The 15718-nt window shown below is 38.7% G+C and overlaps 1 protein-coding gene across 1 annotated transcript in view; it reads left to right on the top strand.

Annotated features, from left to right (window-relative positions):
* The window catches only part of LOC145999883 (calcium-activated chloride channel regulator 1-like), a 37039-nt gene extending 21469 nt beyond the window's left edge, over nucleotides 1-15570 (top strand). The window contains exons 8-15 of the mRNA XM_083137154.1: nucleotides 298-522; nucleotides 1113-1413; nucleotides 4693-4848; nucleotides 7537-7643; nucleotides 8962-9082; nucleotides 10045-10244; nucleotides 10747-11077; nucleotides 14769-15570. Of these exons, the coding sequence (XP_082993280.1) occupies nucleotides 298-522; nucleotides 1113-1413; nucleotides 4693-4848; nucleotides 7537-7643; nucleotides 8962-9082; nucleotides 10045-10244; nucleotides 10747-11077; nucleotides 14769-15232 (1905 nt within the window). The 3' untranslated portion in view covers nucleotides 15233-15570. The remainder of the gene's footprint in view (nucleotides 1-297; nucleotides 523-1112; nucleotides 1414-4692; nucleotides 4849-7536; nucleotides 7644-8961; nucleotides 9083-10044; nucleotides 10245-10746; nucleotides 11078-14768) is intronic.
* The last annotated feature ends 148 nt before the right edge of the window (nucleotides 15571-15718 follow it).

Genomic DNA, 15718 nt, shown 5'->3' on the forward strand with positions numbered 1-15718 from the left:
TGACATTCCGACATGGCACCGCTGCAGTGCGCTGCTATTGGCTATCGCCATATGCAGGAGATTTGACGCGCACTCTACATTAATTTACTCTCTGCTTGTGTTATTCCACACAGTGACAGCATCATTGATGACAACCATATCCAAACCTAACCTATTTCTTAAGCTGTTCACATAATTAGTTTCTGCGTGTTGTGGATGGAACCATAGAAATTTGAAACACCCCAGTTGTTATTTGTATTCATAAATTCTGTGCCGATGAGAGTACTAATACCAATTACATGTTTGCTTTATTTTTAGGTCGAAAATACGAATGTGGTTTTGAGTCCAGAAGATCCTACTCACGAAGAGTTGGTTTACATAGAAGAGGTCCTTGGTAAAGATGTGTCTTTTATTATGACGTCTTCACCTCTACTATACTATGAAATTGCGTCACCTGCAGGAGAAGTGTACAATAGCACCAACAAAGAAATTTGCAGCAACAATGCTCAACGAGAAACAGTTTGCAAGTTTTCCGAAGCAGAGGTGAGTTCACTTTGTACACCATTATCTACATTAAACCCATCGGTGATTTCATATTTTAACCCCACGAAATAAATATAGGGAATATGTATTTGCAATCATGTTCCATGTAAAAAATGGGCGATAATTTACTACGTTAAACCTCGTCTCGGCATGATGTTTTTAATGCACAAAGTGAAGCTTGTCTTTTGATTGAATGATTCATTAAATTTATTTGTTTTACTTCGCTTTTCTGCCACTTTTTCTAATTGCAAAGATGATGATGATAAGATGAAAGAATAATCACAAACGCACAATGACAGCACACAAATAGTCCTGGCGCCAGAGCCTCGTTAGTCTTGCAAAATGCAGTCCAGGGTGTAATACGTGGAAGAGGGGTTGGTATTTGGGTGTCTTGAGAAAGGCTCACCCCTTACGCTACAGGAAATGATTGTAAGGTCGCTGTACATCCGAAATTAATCAAGTTCTCATAGTTCTCATACTCAACTTTGGATAAAATTAAACACTTGTACATCAAAAGACAAATAATGGCAACCTACCTCACAATTACATGAAAAAATTGTTTATACAGATCAATTCCTTTCTCATTACAGACTGGCAACTGGACAGTTCAGCTCACATACCTTAACGATTCCTGCGGACAAGAGTGCCAACCTCTGGAAGTAAGTCTGAGAGTCTACTCGTACCAACTCCCAAACGCAACGGATCCTCCCAGCATCCAGATATGGACCAGTGGCGAGAACAACGACATCAATTTGTCAACCACAGATTTCTTGGTCTTTGTGGAGTTGACCCTCAACGGATATCCCATAGCAAACGCTCTCGTTACGGTTTACGTAAGGGATAGCTCCTCAGGATCTGTTTACGATTATATAGCCCAGGATGATGGTATAGGTAAGTTGAATTGCAACACTTGATATTACGACTAGAAAAATATATTTATGAATAACTTTTGAATTAATTATGCGAACCATGTTAGCACCGAGAACATCTGAACGCAACAAAATGATGCAAAAAATATTTTTCTGAACGTCGTGTGTGATACAATTAGGATATTTGTGTTATACCGGGTGGTACAAAAGTCACGGGATGGTCACATATCGTGAGAAATACACATAGAATCGGAAACGAAACAATACGTGCTTAATAAGTGAAAGAAAGCTATTCAATGATATCACACTTGATTCCCCACCCCCGCCCCCTGGTGGTGGGGTGGGGAGCAACTGTGAAATTTTAAATGGAAACCCCCATTTTGTATTGTAGAATCGGAAAGAGGACTTCATTCAGAGTCCAACGAGCTATCAACCATCCTCCTAGCTCAGTTAGGAACGGAGATATGGCGATTAAAAAACTAATTGAGCTAGAATAAAAGCGATTGCACGTCAAGACCTTTCAAAAGAGTATATGGTATATGGTATACGAAGCGTAAGCGTACAGCCATTGGCTGAAGCGGCTATAACTTCAATCTAACATTTTTTTTATGTGTGTGAAGAACTATAAATATAAAAATGTATGAATCTAAGTATTTTGCAATGCAAGAGAAATAGTGTTGTACGAGGGTTGTTTTTTAAGTAAGGTCCGTCTTGCAATAAATTTATTTTCTGAATTGGTATACACTTCTCTATTTTTCTACATAATTTCCTTGCCAGTTAAAAATTTATCGTAAAGAACTACGAGTTTTTGGATACCCTCCTCATAGAACTCTGCCGCCTGTGATGATCAGTTACTCGTATATTAGGAAGATTGCCCACTGAGACGTGAGGAAACGCGGCAACAGAACGTCTGTTGTCTGCTTCTATTCAAATCAAATGGTGTAACACCCACTACAAGGAATCGCACGGATCCGAAGCGCGGAATTTCCATGCCAGAAAGCTACAGGTTATCTTAAAGCTTATCGCCGACTGGGAAACCGGAAACGCGTATGTTGCTGCGTTTCCCCGCGTCTAAGTGGGCGTTAACCTTAAGACGCCATGCTTTGGACTCCGGCTGCAGGATGCGCGCGCAGGTTCTAGTCTCCTTGGAGAAGCGCAACAACTTTTCTCTTGAGATTTCGGCCTATGTATGGGACCGGCGGCCACCCACAATCGTGAGGAAATTGGTGAGCTACGAATTAATAGCGTAACCCGGTCATAGAAAACCTACAAGGACTGGGGGGTTCGTCGTGCTGACCGCACGTTATCCCGTAACTGGTTCAATGATCTCTCACCTCGGCAAGGGGGAGTCGAGGCCGGCAGTGGGTGGGTAGACCCTGGCCATCACGGGCTGTTGCGTCACAGGTTATTATTATTGAATCGACCATAATATCAATTTTACATTTGTTATTGTCAAGGTAACTTGGTTTTGTTAATGTTTAGGTATGTACAGATGTTCAAATATTAAAAAAAAACGTATAAATCCACGTACATTTGATTTAAACAAATTACGTTTGCAACACAATAGTACGAAAGATACAACATGAGCTAATATTGACCAAAGCTGAAGAACTTAACACGCATTAAAGGAATGATATCTGTTTACTGAAATTGCTCAGGTGAATGAAGGCAACGTTGAAGAGTATACAGGTGTTTCAAAGTGCCATTATTGCGCTATTGTGAACGTGTGAAACCGGCAGAGGCTGTAGCAGGTGGCAAAGACCTTCAAGTTCTCTCACGTTATGTCAATTCCAAGGAAAAGAAAAGTTAAAGACATTGGCAACAACTTCTTTCAAAACCTTGGAAGAAAAAAGCGGAAGAGATCAATTACTGTGTACAATTATAGACGATTCCGAAATAACTGCTGAAACGTCTCACGTCATCACGTTAACCATAGTCATGTTCCAAGATACACCTGAGTACGTCAACATAGCAGTGAACCGGTAGGTTAAAAAAATTGCATGAAATGTGTACACTTTGTTCCAAAGAAAGTATGTTTACAATAGCTAATTGCTGAAACATGCAGCTGCAGTATGTTTGCACAAGCTAATGTTGAAACCTCTGATAGTTTGGGCCTGGTCGCGATTACAAGAGTAAGACATCTGTTTAGAAGGCTTTAGGCGTAACTCGGCGGGGAAAGGGGGCACTTGTATCCCACATTTTTACAGGTTTATTAACGTTTACAAGTTAAAAGTGTTTTTGTTATCTTCCTTGGATCTGGGGAAGAAATAATTAAAGAGTATTTTTATAGTAATTATGCTAGCTAACTAGTCCTGGACGCTATTTTTATGGGATGGAAAACTATTCGATACTACCTCCCCCCCTTAAAGTTTGGACCCATGAGTGTATCTGTTTGTGTTTCACAATAAACTCTAGAACTCAGAATACACATTCGCAATTCGAGCAACGAATGGATCGAATAAAATTACGCTTACGTTAATTATGTACGATCCTGCTAGCTAGCAAGTTTTGTGATATCACAGATAAATGAATTATAGGAGCGCCATCTATTGTAAATAGTTTGATACAGAAGTGAAAGCAGGTGCCTCCAAGCGGACGATACTAGAACTTCTTGCAGACAGTAATCCATAGTGCAGAAGGTTTGCTGCCTGAGTTCAGCATCTGCCTATAATACGTTTATCTGTGGTGATACCGGCTTGACAATACTGTCTTCGATGGTCCTGTGATCGGGTTCTGGTTGGGATATTAACAATTACACGATTCTGGTTTGAAAAAGCAGGTGTGCCAAATAGATACAGATCTCTTCTTTGACATACTTATACTAATAATACAAAACTTGACGTCTGACTAATTTCATATGGCCAATAGCGCTGATAGTGCATTCCAGCATTACGTATGTGGTATTCACACATAAAATGTATGGTTCTGGACATGTGAATGGATAAACATATTCATGATGAACTGATTTCATAGAATTACGAAGTACTTTGTAGTGAACTAACATATAAAAAAACTTGAGTATGATAACATAGCTTGAATGCATGAAGAATATTAACGAACATGTGTTACGTGTATGACGCTTTAAAACTGTAGCAAAGTTTGTCTTTGAAGCGTATAGGCTACAGATGCTAATAATTTTTGTTGATGAAGTGTATACAAATTGCATGCATTCACAAACATTTAAACCTTAATGCAAGTTTAAACAATAGCTACTAATTTTCAGATTGGTTATTTTGTTATTTACATAGAGTATGACCACTTTTCGTGGAATGCCCCTCATATGACGTGATTTCAATTTCAGATCCAGACATAACTGCAAATGATGGCGTGTACGTCGCCATCTTTGGCCCATTGTCCGCAAACCCATTGACACTGGATGTCTCTCTGCAGAGCAGGGCACCAACAGACACAGAAACTCGAACTCATAGCCTGTGGGGAATTCTTCCCATTGATCAAGGTTAGTATATCTTCACCATAACGCCAATAACTAGTTATTCCTATAAATAGCGATTAGAATTGTGTTGCCCTCTGATGGTGTTTGACATTTTCGCAGCACAATTACAATACTGGGAAATGCAGGGGCATAGGAAGGGTCTGACGAATCTCGTGCCGACATCTTGAGAGCAGCACCTCACAACGTGTACAAAATGTTGTACCCACAAATAGTAGTTCTAACAATAAGATATTCATGTATAAGATATGACTCATCAGACTTAGATGGTCAAGTCATGTGGCATGAATAAGAGAGGGAAGATGAGTTTACAGGATTCTTGTTGGGAAACCTGATGGTAAGAGACCTGTAGGGAGGCCAAGACGAAGATGGAGGGATAACGTTAAGATGGACCTAAAGGAAATCGGTAAAGATGGAAAAGATTGGATTGATCTTACCCAGGATAGGGACAGATGGAAGGCTTGTGTTGCTGCAGCCATACACCTTCGGGTTTAAGAAAGCTAGAGAGTTAGTTAGTTATGACTCATCAATGCATAACTCAAACCCTTGGACTTAGAGCACTGAAATTCGAGTGTCTTCTTCTTACAACTTAAGAAACCACTAAAAAGAGATTATCCGAAATTCAATCCCTAAGGGGAAAAAGGGCGGGTTATTTTGTTTACAGTCAAAACCCATGGATCTAGATATTTAAAAATACTTGTACGTGAACAAAAATCCTTAGCAGATAGCATTATGTGTGTTTTATACATCTCGATATGGTTGTGTTTTGCAAAGATCTACACAAATGATATGATCTGATATCTACTAAGGCTTAATTTTGTACTCGTTCATTCATCATTCTATCTTGACAATGTGGCTTGAATTTGATGATTTGATCTTTGATTCATTGATTTAGAACTTTTCTGTCACCTAATGAACAAAATATATATTGTACAACCCTGGTGGGTTTCTAGTAACTTATAAATGTTCAAGCACTTTGAATAATACGGCGTGTCAACAAAAACATTCCGTGATATTAAACGACCACAAAATTTAAATTATGTGTATTACAAAATTTATACAGATACCATTCGAAAGAACAGCTCAAAGAATTTTAGCGGATGTGTAATTGTTGGCGTTAACTACAACAATGGACGGCATAACAATAAAAGAATGAAAAAAGGAAAAAAAATAGCCAAAAGTAGCAGAAAAACACATTTTAGGATGTAAGAGAAAAAATAATGAAAATAGTCATGGACAATAATACTCATGGATCCCACTGTACAATGCTGTATGAATGAGTCTTGCAAAGAAACTTCAAAAGAAGAAAAGTAATGGTGGACAAGAGAGAACACACCAAAAGATCTTTCGATTGTTAATGTGTTATTGTAAATGGCATTGTTGTTAGAAGAATTGTGTTACTGTTTATGTTTACTGAATGTTTAGGTTTGTACAGTGGGATCCATGAGTATTGCCGTGCAAATTGTCCATGACTATTTTCATTAATTTTCTCTTACATCCTAAAATGGGTTTTCTGTTGCTTGTGGCTAATATTTTCCATTTTTTCCATTCTTTTATTGATATGGCATCTATTGTTGTAGTTAACGCCAACAATTACACATCTGCTAAAATTCTTTGAGCTGTTCTTTCGAATGATATCGGTATAAATTCTGTAATATACATAATTGACATTTTGTGGTCGTTCATTATCACGGAATGTTTTTGTGGACAAGCTGAATATTCTGACCCATTTACCCTACGATAAGCCTTAGACTGCGGGAAACGTTAACATGCATCTTAATACACAGTACTTATTCGTTATTATTCTGTGCTTTATCATATTACATAACGAATACAGAATACTGATCATACATAAGCGTCAGACAATAGCTTCAACAAATATTTCCAAATAATGAATAGCCTATACATAGGCGCCGACTCCATGGGGCTTGGGGGGGGGGGCTCGAGCCCCCCAATGTTAACGATGCAGGGGCAGAGCCCCCATATAATTTTGCTTTAGAGGATCTAATGTATTATTTTGCTTCTCTTGTAAAGTTTACTCTGAATTGTGCCACATGAACTTAACTTTAATACACATTTGAAATGTTCTAGACCATCAATCTGTGGGGCTGAGACGGCTAAACCATCAACTTTGGGGGTCTATGACCAGAGACAGCAAATCACACGACTTATTACTATATACTAAGTATGTAATTATGAGTATTGTTAAAATTTTTACTAAAAAGAGTTTCAAAAGACGATGTGCATGAACTAGGGTAGTGGATGGGACTTCTGGGCTACAAATGACTCTAACATGGCATTCAGAACGACATCATTGATATATTAGGGAGATCTGTTTTGCGCTCCGTGGTAGCAGATATTAAAAGTCTGGAATATTTTGCTATTATGGTTGACGAAACTTGTGACATATCCATCCGTGGACAATTAATATTCTGCATTAGAACTGTGAATAAAAATTTTGATATTTTTGAGGAATTCATGGGCTTTTATGAGATTCCGAACACTGAGGCCAAAACTTAAAAAAGGGAGAGAGTGAGTCATTCATTAATTTATTTCAGTGATCAGAGGGCCTCCCCCCAATAATTTTGACAAGTCGGCGCCCCTGGCCCTATATAAACGTATATGGACCTATATGTGATAAGATATAGACTTGAGTTAAAATAAATATGTTGCTTTTTTTTTTTCATATTTCAGATAATTATTGTTGTGGTTCTAGCTCTATGCAGACTGAAACGTATACTTTCCACAGGATTATGGAAGATGTACTGACTGTGAGATTGAGTAGTCTTGATAGCAACAATGTAAGTATAGATACAAAAATTTCCATTGTTGGAAGACACGTGCCTTTTCTCTCTTTCCATTATGTTATTAATATATCTCTTATTATTATATTTTCATATACATTAAGGACACGATCTCTCATGACAGATATTCAAGAAATGAGATGCGTGTATTGATACATACTGCTTTGTTAGCATAAAGAACACTAAATACCTACTTACAGGTCACAACCGAGACATAGATAACAAATCATTTGAAGTGGTTTATAAATTCAAATACTTGGGGGTAATATCAACAAATCAAATGTACATAAGTAATGCGATTATGTAACTGATCTCTGTTTATCGTGACACTGTTTTGTTTTGTCATGGTTTTCCTGTTCTTATTTTAGCACTAGATTAATGTCTTTACAATTGTTTGTTTTCGGTTTAAAATGGCTTCTGTATTGGAATTTCAATAAATAAATGAAAAGAGGGCTTTAAAGTCATACTTAATTGAAAATTCAGAGGGAATAAACAGTTATGTCAAACTCCAGACAAATGAACTTTTAATTCCAAACCGTTACTCAACATGTAAATGAAAAGGTACAAAAAACATAGGCTTTGATGAATGAAAGTGTCAAGTTTAAGAACCAAAAAAAAGCACATTGTAAAGTCCAGTATAGCATCCACATGGAAATGACGTAACTTCCTCGCTAAGGACAGAAAATTGACTTACCTGGTTTTACCTCAATTCAAGCTAATACTTTTCTATTAATAAACTTTTATCCAACTGGACTAATCAAGGAATCTAAATGTTAAAATATAAAATACAGTAATTATATCTTTAGTTCTGTATGAGTGTATAAAGTGGTCCCTACACTAGAGAGACATCAATTAAGTATTTTTCAAAATAAAATCTTAAGAAGGATATTTGGACCTAACAGAGATGAGACAGCAGTGCAATGGAGAAGGTGCATGATACTGAAGTGAATGATCTCTATTCATCTTCCTGATGTTATTAGTATAATTAAATCAATAAGTTTTTGGTAGGCAAGTCATGTAATACTCATTGTAGAGAATAGAAAAGTTTAATGCATTCATGTTTGGGAACCCAGTGGTAAGAGACCTGTGGTAAGGCCAAGGAAAGTAAGGAATGACAATGTTAATATGGGCATGAAGGAAATTGGTAAGTATAGTGATCTTGCAAAATGACTGATGAATCTAGTCATGTGTGATAAGACTGTGTCCCCACTAATGTTTCTACACCTTGAGCCCACTCAGAAATATTTCTCTGAAAGCTCCACGCCACTCTCGTCAAAATATATCTAACTAACACTTCCTTTTCAATATCCTGCAGCTTCCACCACAGATGATACATGATCTCGAGGTAATGGATGTAACGTATGGGGTCGAAACAGAATACGTCTACGTTACTTTGAACTGGACCTCTCCTAGTCCAAGAGATGATACAGAGAAAGGTAAGCATAGAAATAAATATATTGTATATATTTATTAATAAGTATATTGTGGAACTTGTAAAGTTCACCATGCTATAAAAACGTAGAAAGAGCCATAGTCTCCAAGATTTATATAGGCAATGATCTTCAAACTCCAAGAGTAATGAAGGTAATAGTCTTCGAACTCCTACAGTCATGAAAGCAATGGTCTTCAAACTCCAAGAACCATGAAAGCAATTGTATTCAAACTTCAAGCGTCATGAAGCAATAGTCCTCAAACTCCAAGAGTCATGAAAGCAATAGTCTTCAAACTCCAAGAGTCATGAAAGCAATTGTATTCAAACTCCAAGAGTCATGAAAGCAATGGCATTCAAACTCCAAGAGTCATGAAAGCAATGGTATTCAAACTCCAAGAGTCATGAAAGCAATAGTGTTCAAACTCCAAGAGTCATGAAATCAATGGTTTTCAAACTCCAAGAGTCATGAAATCAATGGTCTTCAAACTCCAAGAGTCAAGAAAGCAATAGTCTTCAAACTCCACGAGTCTCGAAAGTAATAGTCTTCTTCAAACTCCAAGAGTCATATATCAGCGAATAATCAGTGGGTGTTTTGTGAAGGTTGTAGACGGTAACGTTTTCGGAAAACATTCAAATGTACATTCCACGCAGTACACCATTGATTGCATTTTAGCCGACTAACAAGGCTCTGGCGGCTGGACTCACAGTCAGTATAATCGGTGTAACTTGTGTCGTGTGCTGTCCTTGTGTGTTTGTGATTTTTTCTTCTAACCATTCATCATCATCTTCACCATGAGAGAAAGGCAAGGTAAAATCAATCAAATCAATCTACCTATAACTTTGTACAAAATATCTTCCTTTCAATTACGACGTGTTAAGAATCCAATAATCATTACTTTTTAAATACATATTTAAGTAGGATATAATCTTTGATTGTCTAAAAAATATTACATTTTTTTATTCCAGTCCAAAACTACCAATTATATTATTCATATGACGTAAGAGCCTTGGTGCCGAATGTGACGTGCTGTCCGCCAGATGTCGTCGATGGATCTCTGGAACCTTTGCCCGAAGGCAGGCCCCAGACAGTAACCGTTAGTGTACAAAGTCCATCTGATCCTGCTTCCGTGTATTTCAGAATTGGGTCATCCAATAAACATAAAATGGTAAGTTTTCTAACCTAAACTCATCATTAAATTGTAGCTTTGTCACTGTTTGTCCAAAGAAAAATCAGATGATAAGAGGCATTAAACACTATGATTAGAAAAATTTCAAAATTGTTTGATATTCAAAAGTTTATTTCTCTGAATATTGACTTGTAACGCTGCGATATCTACTGCTTACAATGCTCAAAGGGACGCCACGTGATTGTTAATTATCTTCATTGTACACTCTCAGGCAATAAAAAATGGGACACCTTGATCCTGAAATTCACACTTCCCTTCAAGGCGTCATGTGTGTTGCATAACTCTACGGCCGTGGTAAATGTTGCCATTGAAAGGTTTGCTATTAAAACCCACTCATCGCTGTACAGTTAGGCAACACACATGACGCCTTGCAGGGAAGTGTGTATTTCAGGATCTAGGTGTTCCATTTTTTATTGCCGGTGAGTGTACATTGTTGTTTTCAGGATGTATTCAATAGTGTGACATTCCCTTTATCTTGCAGTCGAAATATTCACCATTGGCCTATGAATTCATACACCAGTCATTTACAACTACAACAACTGAGCCAACAACATCAACAACTGAGCCAATAACATCAACAACAACTGAGCCAACAACATCAACAACTGAGCCAATAACATCAACAACAACTGAGCCAACATCATCTACAACTGAGCCAACATCAAGTACAACTGAGCCAACATCAAGTACAACTGAGCTAACATCAAGTACAACAGGGGCAACAGAAACCACATCTGAGCCAACTTCATCTTCTACTGAGCCAACGACAGCAGAATTCTCTACAACGGACTCCACGATATCAACAACCAAAGGTATAAAACACATGAACACCAATGGATACATGGATGGATGTATCGTGTTAAGACCAACAAATAAATAGCCCTAGAAGTTAACATCAATGAAATATATTTCTATAATATGTATACAGGATCTACCAGAAATGATAGCGCAAACTGACACCGTGAAAAGTACACGACAGTGGGAACAAAATGTATCCGTAAACATGGGTTCGCAAAGGAAGTTTGCAACCCTGTCGGAACGCAGGTGCGCATGCGCAGAGGTTTCCCATACTTAGGCAGCTGCAAGTCTCGCAATCAGTCTGCCATGGAACGTTGGCCGGTTCAGACACGAATCGTGGCAGTAGAGGCGTTCATCCGAACGGGTCCCATTCAGAAGACGCAGGAGACACTGCGACGAAGGTCCGATGAGGGTCGCCATCAACCAGTGCCAGAGCGTCACAACATGATACGATGGGTCACACAATAGAGAGCCAATGGCAGCGTGCAGAAACAGAAGTCTTCAGGTCGGGGGAGGGGTATTCATTCTCTGGCGCCCTGATGCTTCCCAGTGCAGTACCTACTGCGTCTCCTCAATGGGACCCGTTCGGATGAACACCTCTACTGCCACGATTCGTGTCTGAACCGGCCAACGTTCCACGGCAGACTAATTGCAAGACTTGCAGCTGCCTAAGCATGGCAAACCTCTGCGCATGCGCAGCTGCGTTCCGACAGGGTTGCGAACTTCTATTGGTAGATACAATATGCCCCACCCTGTGTGTGTATATATATATATATATATATATATACACACACCTACATACATGCATACATACATACATACGGAAAGAAGAACTACGGTCCGGTTTGTAGAGCGTCTGACCCCCACGCGGAAAATCCGATGTCAGCCCCCAGAAAATAAGGTTCCCTAAGAAAACCACTGAAAATCATTGATATTAAATTGAGAATGGTCCCACCTGCGAAACTAAGTTAAACATTACAATGGGAAAACTAATTCCACAGTGAAATATGCCCCCTTGGATTGATTTCCTTTATTTTACTTCGCTTTTTGTGCCACTTTTGGCTAATTTGCGAAGATGGGGATGAATGATGACTTGATGAAATTGATGAATGAACACTAACAAACATCCGTCAGGCTGGGATTCGAACCCGGGATCCCTGACGTCGTAGCGCGGTGTGCTGACCACTCCGCCACGGGGGCTGCCGGTCCTCCTTGGAATAAAAGGCCGAAAGAACTTAGAAGAGGGGATAAATATCGAACCGTGAAATATGGTTTCCCTTGCGAAACAAACTTCAACCTCATTCGAAGTTTATTTCGCAAGGTGGGGGGGGGGGGGGGGGCTACATTTTACGGTGTTATATTATTTTCGACTTCTTTCCAAGTAAGACCATATATCTCTGGTGAAATTCGTTCCCCAAGTAAATGTTTAATTTTGTTCCGCAGGTGGAACCAGTTCAATGCCAATGGTTTACTTAAGGGACTGTATTCTCTGTGGGCGGACCAAATATTCGTTCACCCTTGCTGTGAGATTTGGTCCGGTGGGACAATATAAACCTTGCCTCCGAGTTCGATTCTCGGGGGTGATGGGGTAATTTTTCTGACAATGATCCGCTTCTTGTCCAGCCTCTAGGAAATGAGTACCTGGAGGTGGGGGCAACCCTAGGGGGCAAAAGCTACTCGAGCGTAGTGATAATCTTATAAGTGTTGAAGAAGTTCTCTCGGTGTTGTCCCAGGTTGGGCAGTTCCGATGAGGAAGTGTGGCGAAAGTTCTCATTTCAGGAACTGGTCAAAATTTGAATGGAATGTATTCCCAACTCAGAAAGGGCTTCTTACAATTGTCTGGCGAGGGGAGAGGGACATATAAGGACCGGTTGGGGGAGGTTTCCATCATTGAACGTCACACGTGCAGTATTATTAGAGGCACATGTTTTTGGTAAATATAAAAGCAAAATTTCGGTACAAAAACAGAGTCGATTTCGGGTTTAAAATCGGTAAATAAAATAAAATGTCGGTGTTATAGCGGTGAATAATCACATCAAAAGTGCTATATAAAATGACATTTTGGTTTTAAAATTGTCAATATAATCCTAAATTTGATTTAAAAACTGCACTTATTACACAAAATAAACTTATCCCCTCTAATGGCACATTTATGTAGTTACCAGAGTATTAAGTTTATTCCTGTGTAAAGGGGTCCATTTTTGCTTCTCAAATATTTACAGCAGAATTAATAAATTTTCCGTGAATTGCATAACTCACAGGATACTTCAGACTTTAGAAAGTGTCGCGTCGGTATATAAACGGTAAATTTCGTATTTAAGAATCAATTTCGCATTTTGCAGTTCATTTCGCATTATTTCGTGACAAAATAGGGTAGAAAAATGCACCTCAAGACCTTTCAGAAACATGAAAAATGAACATTACAGCATGTTATTTCATATTTCGTGTTTTCGTCAAAAACTAAATTTGCATGCCTCTAAGTATTATATTTAATTACACAACCGGATGTCAGACTATTGTTATACGTTTCAAAGTCGCAATTTTTATTCATATCCAATAACATTTCTGTACCATAATTCCTTTGTTTCCTTTTCATTGAACTTTGACGTCGTAGTGAATTTACATTATTTCATGTGAAATAATATTTTCACATCATGGTTTCACTCTAGAATTAAGCTAATAGTGTATATTAACTACTTTTGACATATTTGAACACTATTTTTATTTACTACTTTGTAAATGATTTAAAAAATTGTCACGCCAAGGGTCCCGGGTTCGAATCCCTGTCGGGCTTGGTTGTTTGTGAATGTCCATTCATCAATTTCATCATTTCATCACTCATCCCCATCTTCGCAAATTAGCCAAGAGGCACAAAACGCGAAGTAAAATAAACTAAATCAAATCAAATCAAATCAAAAAATTGTCGATATTTTTAAGTATGTCAATACAATCCATGAAGTCGGGAGAAATAATATTAGTTGCTTTGGAAGTACCAGTGTCCTAAAAACTCATAAAAAACCGTACACAAAACAACTATTTTTATCTGGCTTGGGTCCTCCTGAACCCGAGTTTCCCCTCCCTAGAACCGGCTGTGGTCCTCAAATACACAACTTGAGACTGATTATACCAAACACGGGCATAACTTGGGGACCTAACATTTTGGGGACAGAATCGAACTTGGGGCTTATCTTAACCATCCCATAAAAATAGCTAAGTCACTGTTAGATTTGAGAAATCATAAAAATTATTCTTCATGTCTTTGTTCCTCAGGTCCGAGAAGGTTAACAAAAACTTGTAAATTTTATTAAACCTGAAAATTTTGGGGGACAACTGCCCCCAGGGTTCTTAAAGGTCCAGGAACTTATAAATTCTAATAGGTTCTCGCACATTTTAAATTCGGTCCAAGTTGCGTGTTGTTCCATTGAAAAAAAAAAGGTTTCTGGACCGAGTTAAATTGATCCAGAAAAAAAGGTTCCTGGACCGTATTTAAATTGATCTGGTAAAAAGGATCATGGACCGAATTCAAATACTTTACAGATAAAAAGGTTCTTTACGGTCCATAACCCATTTACGCTTGCTGATTTTCTCTCCTGGACCGGAATTGAATTTATTTAAAATTCCTGTGCCTTTAACAACCCTGACTGCCCCCCTTGCCACCGCTAAGGTACCCCTATGATACCAAATATTGCTTCTTTACATTCACAGGGCCTGGGGAGACATCACCTTCAAGAACACAGGCCACCAACAGCGAAGGTGAAGAAGAGTCAATCACAGACGACCCTGGATTCCTGGCAGGGGTTGTAGTTGGCGCTGTGGTCGTCGTTGCCGCTATAGGGATAGCTGTCTACTGCTTCAAGTGCAGACGCACTAAAGCTAATCCAAAGTCAACCAGCCATATTATTAAAACACGACCTGTTTCCAATGGGGACGCAGTCGACGGGAAAGTGGATAGGCAGAGTTCTGGAATATTTAACATCTATTCCGGATGGAACGGTGAAGAGTTTGTGGATCTTGAAAATCCCAAGAATTCTGACGGCAAGTGGAGCCTGGTCAGTGAAAGTGCAAGTGGCGAACCCTATGGAAACACTAACGAAGGCTTTGAGGGTGAAATTGACCCACAGAGTGGCGAGTTTAAGAGAAGGCCTTCGGATCTCACGACGGAACTGTAAAGTGAACTGTGATATTAAATAAAAGTATTTTTAGCAACAAGCTTTGCTGGAGACTGTATCGTGGCGTGCGCAGAGGAGGGCTGAAGGGGCTACAGCCACTTCCGAGATTTTGAGAAAAAAGTCATAATTTCCGAGTGAAGAACACGGAAAAAAATAGAGTATTAAATGCAAATTCGCATTAGAATGGAAAGATTTTAACGGAAATATCTTATTGTGTGAAAGCAGACAAGCACAATTCCAGCTCCTCCCGAAAAAATATCCTGTGTGGTATTGTGTAATTTTATCTAAATTCATTTTGTAAATTCGATATGTGTCCAAAATACTCTACGTACTGTCTTTTTCTGTTATCTGTTTTCAGTTTCCAGAACCACTCTTCAAGAAACTTACATTACCATATGGGAGGGGAAAGGCACATTTATATTCACTAATATTCAAGAAACCATTTTGTTATTGAAGCACCTTCTCCTTAGAAGAGAAAGAGAGAGG

The sequence above is a fragment of the Lepisma saccharinum genome, chromosome 16 (genome assembly GCF_977018435.1).
Source record: "Lepisma saccharinum chromosome 16, izLepSacc3.1, whole genome shotgun sequence".
NCBI lineage: Eukaryota > Metazoa > Arthropoda > Insecta > Zygentoma > Lepismatidae > Lepisma > Lepisma saccharinum.